This window comes from Orbicella faveolata, unplaced genomic scaffold (assembly GCF_042242905.1).
Source record: "Orbicella faveolata isolate gen_17 unplaced genomic scaffold, um_ofav_v1 contig_36, whole genome shotgun sequence".
Lineage (NCBI taxonomy): Eukaryota > Metazoa > Cnidaria > Anthozoa > Scleractinia > Merulinidae > Orbicella > Orbicella faveolata.
The window spans coordinates 11,692,501-11,699,638 of NW_028301565.1; the positions used below are offsets into that span (position 1 = coordinate 11,692,501).

The window sequence follows — 7,138 nt, forward strand, 5'->3', positions numbered from 1 at the left end:
TCCAGAGAAGATGTTGCGCCCTTTGTTGGGTATTTGTCTCCTTGCAGTGTTGTCTAGTTGCGCAGGTAAAACTTTATATACGTTTTCTATTTTAATTTGTTCAATTCAAGTGCATTAGCGATGAACCCTGCAGTTTTAAGTCACCGTCTATGTCTATACAGCTTGAAATAGTCTTACCTAATTTATCTTAATTTTGTTGTGAATGAACGAAACGAATATATTTGGTTAAATATGAGCGCATCAGGACGCATTTTCAATCAGACATGCGACGAGGAAACAATAGAAAGAAAGGAAAATGATGGATAAGTGTCGTCAGATTTCATCGTCATTAGGTGTAGTAGAGAATTGGGCTGCAGGTTCCCTGCCTCCGGGGTACCATTTTCCTTTACAGCCGAAGCTGCCTCTGCCCAAGTTCCAAGTCTTTTTAAGCTCCTTTTCGTCAGATGAGCTAGGACTAACAACTCAAACTGACAGTAAATCAAACTTACTTTATAAAATCTTGCACCATCTAACATGCGTTCTCTATTTTAGAGGGATATCGCTGGACTGCTATAAAATGTGAACACAGTGGACCGATGCGATTAGACTGTAGCCCGTGGTTTATTTATGTCATAAGTGCGTCATATGGACGCTCTTCGTCAAGTCGGTGTGGGGGTGGCGGAAACACTAACTGCCATGCTGGTAGTTCCATGAGGGTAGTCGAGAATGAGTGCGAAGGACAACATAGGTGCACTGTGCACGTCACAAACTCCGCCTTTGGAGACCCATGTGTCGGTACCCAAAAATATCTGGAGGTAGGCTTCATTGTTTGATCTGAGTATTTGGTCAACGCAGGCTCGATATGCCGTGGCAACACTGTAAAAAGTGTGGAAGTAAGCCCCCCCCCGCCTTCGAAACCAAGCTACCCAAATCTTAGAAATAAACATCTTTCCGATAATTGCTTCTCCTAGAATGTAAGCTCATTAGCTTATCTGTAGAGTAAAGAAAGATGTAACCGTCTTTTGCTTGTAAGATGTTTTTCGTACAGTTTGTTTTGCATTTCATATCTTCAGGCTTGATGCACATTTAACGATTGTAGAATTCGTTGTGAGCTTCATAACATTATATTTAAAGACGATTACCATGGTGGTCAGTTCTGTGTATAATTCTACAATAACCCGGCCAATATTGTGTACACCTTAAAATTCGAGACACAAAGTCGCATCCAAATGTAAACCAAGGCAATCTTCAAAATACAAGGTCCCGTCCAATAATGAGGTTCCCTTCCTTCTGCATCCGAAAATAGGCTAACCAAAAAAGTCTTTTTAGTTGACACTGAATGTAAGCCCAGGGCATGCTTGTCAAACAGGATCAACAGTTATGTTGCTATATTGTTTGAAGTCTCACTCATGCCGGGATGCGAGTCAATTCATGAACACTTACATGTAGTACTTACCGCAAAATATGTGTTGCCGGAAAACTGCGTGCAATTTAACAAATTGACGTCAGTTTTTTATTCGTTTGTCCTCTTAATGATGATAAATTGCGTAATAACATTGTCAAAGTGGCTGTGGAACCACGAGCCGCAGGTGAGTGGCTCCTCAGTAAACAATGTTAAGACAAAATTTATCATCAATGAGAGGACAGACGCATAAATAACTGACGTCAATTTGTTTTTTACAATAACAAGACACCAAAATGGTCAAATGCCGGGAATAAATGGGGGAAAAGACGCCGTAAACTTGCCGTAACGGCAAAGATACATGAATTTTATTCAAAATGACGCGAACGTTGTCAATAGCTTTTCTCGCTTTTTGATTGGCTACGCAAGAAAGTCCGTAAAATCTCATTGGTTAAAAAGTTGACAGTTTGACAGCTGAGAGCTGAACTTGAAAGCTTCCATAAATTAAAATTTTATCCGTCTGTACTCTTGCTGATGATAAAAATAAGTCGATCAGCGCGCGAAAAATTAGACAGTTATAAAAAGATACATCGAACTGTTTGCAAATATGTGAAGAAGTGTGTGAAGTTATACACAAAATGGACAATGGACACAGCATTGAATATATATATCTATTGACATTTTGGACGAATAAATTGTCGTTTGGATAGATATATTACAATTTGGATATATGTTGTAATTTGAACATAGATATAGCAACTCGACATATAAATGTCACTTTTCAACATTTTGATCCTATTTGACAAGCATATACCAGGACGCGTATTTTCGAAACTTGTAAGATATTTCTGATTGCAGAGGCAATATATAACGAAGCAAACGTTACATGTACTGAAAGCAAAACAAAGATGAAAGCAGGAAAAAGTTTTGCAAAAAGCAAATTTTAGAAAACTGCAATTATGTAACTGCTTTGTTTTCGCTTTGCCTTTTAATTGTGATCAGGTAGATTACAAGTGCCTACGTAATTATAACAGAGGCATACTGAAGCGAATTTGCGAGAGGAGTTCAGGTTCAATCCATTGCCCCTACGGAACGAGTATTGACATCTTGTCGGCGAACTACGGACGTACCACTGGAAGACATATTTGTCCAGACCCGGCCAGAGACACAAACTGCAGAGCTTCGGGGTCATTAAGTACAGTGAGAGAGAAGTGCCAAGGAAGAAGCTATTGCTATTTGGAAGCAACAAACAGCGTATTTGGCGATCCTTGCCGGGGTACAAAAAAGTATTTGGAGGTAAGAATTCTTTAAGTTCATCGGAATTTTTATTTTTCATTTATTCATAGCAGATTGTTATAATATATGGATTTAGCCAAGCCTTAAAGCAGAGCCCCTTGGCCGGGTTGTAAAAAGCCTGATTAAGCTAATCCAGGATAAGTGAGAGTTTTGATTTGATTTTTTTTTTTTAACTTGGCGGTGAGGTTTTCTGTTTATAATGTTTGGCCTACTGAGCTTGAATAATCTAAAACTACACAAAACATAAGCAGTGAAAACATTCTTATACAAGAAAATTTATACTTCGGTTAACTGTTAATCCTGGGATATGGAGGTGTTGCTAACTCAGTCCCGTCGTGTCCAATCAATGAAAACCAATAATCAATAGAATCAATTCCATTTAATATAATTGATAATAACTAATCGATGAAAATCAATAATCAAGAGAGTTGTGAGTATCGATTTTCAACAAACCTGCCAGCTACACAGGCTAGACAACAACTCTCACCATCGCTTACTGAATTGAGACAATTTTTCATTTTAACTCTTCAAAATTTATTTAGATTGCATTGTAGATTTTCAATATTTGTAAACCGTACCTTATAACTTAAGCTACTCTTCATTATTTTTATTGGGTCGTGTTTTAATGTCCCAAACAGAAAAATTATGCCTCTCCAAAGCTACCTTTTTGCTATTTCCCCGGTGTCGTAAATCGACATTTATAGTAACCTTTGACTTCAGCTCCCTCTATCAGTATGACAACCATTATATAGACTGAGATCAATCTCTTTCAGTTATCCCGAGAGTTATGCATGTAGCCAGCCTGACACGCTCGCTATCTGATCAAGAGAAAATTGAAAGTGTCTTCCGAGACTTGCCAATTAAGATCGAAAGATCGATAAAAATCGAAATAATCGATTGCAATTACAGTAGAACCTCGATATAATGAAGGGCCAACTGGCACTGGCAAAATATGTTCGCTACAACGAGGTTTCGTTGTATCGAGGTACGTTTTCATACATTTTACTATTGCTAGGGCGAAGAATATCGTTCGTAATACCAAGGACTTTGTTATATAGAGGTTCGTTAAATCGAGGTTCCACTGTATGAGGATTTGAATTATATTGTGAATACTGATTTTCATCGATTAATCAAGACAACCGATAATTAATAATCATCTAATTATAATCATTTGTATTGATTACATTGACTGCCTTCCATGTTGAAAACTATTTGTATACTATGCAACTCACGTGTACAACAGCTTCGACCTGGCTTCGACAAAGCGACTCAAGTGTTATTATTTAGAGATAAGCGAAATTAAAACGGTGAAGTTTATAAAATATCTCACAGAATGGTTTCAATCAGGAAGACTTTACAACTCCTAATGAACTGTCGAAGATAAGCATATCTCGTGGAAGAAAATTGATAAATTCTATGGAAAACGCAATAGAATGTTTCTACAGCAAAGAAACGCTTACTGAAATTTGGCAATTCACTTCAGTGTGAATCCTCCAGGCAGAAACTTCCCACAAAAGTTGTGAAGACTGAATTAAACTAATCCTTTCGATAGATAAGCAAATCAACTACTTTTTACGCTGTGTTTACTGTTTTGCTTGAAATTTCTTGTTGATCACCTGATTAATCATGTGACTTGCCTTACACGGCTCAGTGCACATCTCGGCGCGGAAATTAACTTGGGAAGTTCTGCGGTCTTCTGAAACAATTTTTCGGGTATTTCGCCTCCTTTCTATAGCCCTTGTTCTCGCTGCTTCATGGCATTGTTCGGTATTTTCATCTCTTTCCTCCCAGCCCTGACTCGCGCTAATTTACGGCATTGTTTAGTACTATTTCGCTTCCTTTCTCCAGCCCTGGCTCGCTCTCTTTGGCGATCTTCTTCGCTACTTCTTTGCCTGTTAATTCTTTCTTTCTGCTGTTCTCTTAACTTTTTTGCTGCAGTAATAAACCCTGTCTTGAAAACGTTTGATCAACCTCCGCTATCGTTGACATAACAAATAGAAATGAGTTTTCTTCTCTTTAAAAATCCCGCCAAGAAAAGATGGCATTTTTCTGCTTCCCGTTCGGGTTACCTCGAGACACCCCTCCCCTCCCCCGAGTCTGCACGGACGGCGTTCGCTCGCTCGTTAGTTCGTACGGTGACATCATAACCAAATTTTCTCGGCTTGATGGGTTACCAAATTTTCTAAGGGATGGAGCTCGCCTTGCGTACCTTCGGCGGGCAGGAGCTCCGCTATTAGCTGGAGTATGGCCGTTATTTTGCGCGATATCGTCGTTGCCGCCGTCGTCGTACTTGGGAGCCCACGAGCTTTACCGCTAGCTATCTTTACCAGGAGAATTTCTACGAGTATCGCGTTCGGGGCGCCGGAGTTCCGTTTTAGGGTCGGGTTATTCAAAAGCCGGTTAATGCTAACCCAGGATTAAAAGTTAACCTAAGTATTAATTTGTTCTTATAAAATTGTTTTTCACTGCTTATGTTTCGTGTAGTTTGAGATTATTCAAACTCAAAACAGAAGGCTAAACAATGTAAACAGAAAACCTCGCCGCAAAGTTACAAAAGTCAATCAAAATTCTCGCTTATCCTGGGTTAGCTTAATCGGGGTTTGAACAACCCGCCATAGGATTATAAATCACAGTTTTGGTAGACTGCAAACAATAACTCTAAGCCGTTGCTAAAATAACACTCTATTCTTTTAACTTAGTGCATCTGTTCCTTATTTTGCCCTTTTTACATTTTGATCATTTTCTTTTTGTATATTTTTGTCATCTCCCGCTTTCACATTTTAGTTTTTAAAGGCTTGAGACTGGCCGGAAGCCTACGGCTTACGTTTAAAAGTTCCTAACCAGAGAACGTTTTAAGTTATTGTTCTTCGTAAGAATTTGAATTCTGGATCTTCGACTACTAGCTATAAGCTGATTCCCTCCCTCCTCGACCCAATATCCCAAATCGAACTTCTGCCGGAGCTCATGGACTTGTACGGAGAACCGAGACGGTAGTGTACTTCAGTTTTGTTTAGTTAGAACAAAATATTCTGTGGATAACTATTGCTCTTGTGATTTTAGAAGAATTGCTTCTCTTTGGAGAGATCTGAAAGAAACATATTCCCCCAGTTTCGTGATGGATTTTCAAATGAAACTAATCATTCATTTTTTATCACTTTGCAACAGCTTAGATACAAATGTAACTGAGACGCTGATGGTCTTTTGATGCCCGTGGAAAACTGGAAGTATATTCAACCAGAAGCAGTAATTAAATGTAGAATGAAGCCTGTAGAGTTTTTGTAAATGAGACCATTAAACTTCCTCTTAACTATGATTTTTGTTCTGTTCCTCTATTATCTGCTTCATTTTCAAAGCGGCCTGAATATCAATGCTCCTATCTCAATGCAAAAATTTCCATTAAAGGTAGCTGAGAAATTCGCGCTAAATCAAGACGGGATGCCAAAATTAATGATTTTCTTAGACCCGTTTACACGTATAGAGCAGTGGCGGATCCAGACCTTGAGCTAAGGGGGGAGGGGGAGGGGGGCGGCGGTTTTGTTTAGCTTGCCCTGCCGGTTTTTCTTCCTTCTGTGATTTTTTCTTTTTTTTACCCAAAATAAGGGGGTGGGGGACCCCCATTCCCCGGGCCCCCTCCCCTAGAACCGCCACTGTTGACACTCTGGATAACTGCGCGTAGTTTGCTATTAGAAAGTTACGTGCACAGAACTTCTAAGAGCTGTAGAATATTAGCCAGAGAAGTAATGTTTAATAATATTTCATAACAGTGTGCCCAAACTTCATATCTGACTTCGCTGCGTGAGCCATTTCCGAGTTGCCTAAAACATAGAAAAAGCATGTTTCATTGTTTTTCGCCACATTAGCTCTATATCATAAAGCAAATGAAGAAGCCTAAGCCGTGTATCACACTGTGATAAAACACTCCGGAAATTTCAGGACACCCGAGAAAGGTAGGAAACACTCGCCTGCGGCTCGTGTTTTCTAAATTTCCCTCGTGGACTCAAATGCCCGTTGTGTTTTATCACAGTGTAATACACGGCTTAGGCTTTTTTATTTGTTAGCTAAACGAGTCTTCGTGCGAAACCATTCGCTTAAAATGTGTTCCCCTACAGGTGCATTTATGGGCATATCAGACTCATTTTGACATGACAGGTTTTGCCCGAGGACTAGTTTTAAAACAGAGGCAAAAGGTTTCGTGAAAATGGCCTATTTTATTTTTCAAACCCGGCGGGTTTGAAAAAAAAAAATGACCATTAAACTGTACTGGTATTCTAAAGTAAACGAATGACCAGCTGACTAACGTCGTTCCTAGGGTTTCCCCCCTTAAAGATTGGGAGGGGTAAACCAAGCGTTAGACTTGCGATCTTTTTTCCAAGATAATCGCTGAAAAATGCTGAAACCAAACGCCAAATTGCGTGACAGCTAGTATTTCACTTCCGGTCTACCTATTTGCAAAGCACGATG

At 39.4% G+C, this 7,138-nt stretch overlaps 1 protein-coding gene across 3 annotated transcripts in view; it reads left to right on the forward strand.

The window, feature by feature from the left end:
* LOC110042987 (L-rhamnose-binding lectin CSL3-like) overlaps window positions 1-5,990 on the forward strand; it is a 13,004-nt gene extending 7,014 nt beyond the window's left edge. For all 3 annotated transcript variants that reach the window (XM_020748377.2, XM_089275096.1, XM_020748376.2), the window contains exons 2-5: window positions 1-65; window positions 532-794; window positions 2,384-2,677; window positions 5,843-5,990. The exon at window positions 1-65 is cut by the window's left edge. In XM_020748377.2, coding sequence (XP_020604036.1) covers window positions 11-65; window positions 532-794; window positions 2,384-2,677; window positions 5,843-5,863 — 633 coding nt within the window. In that variant the 5' untranslated portion in view covers window positions 1-10 and the 3' untranslated portion in view covers window positions 5,864-5,990. The remainder of the gene's footprint in view (window positions 66-531; window positions 795-2,383; window positions 2,678-5,842) is intronic.
* The last annotated feature ends 1,148 nt before the right edge of the window (window positions 5,991-7,138 follow it).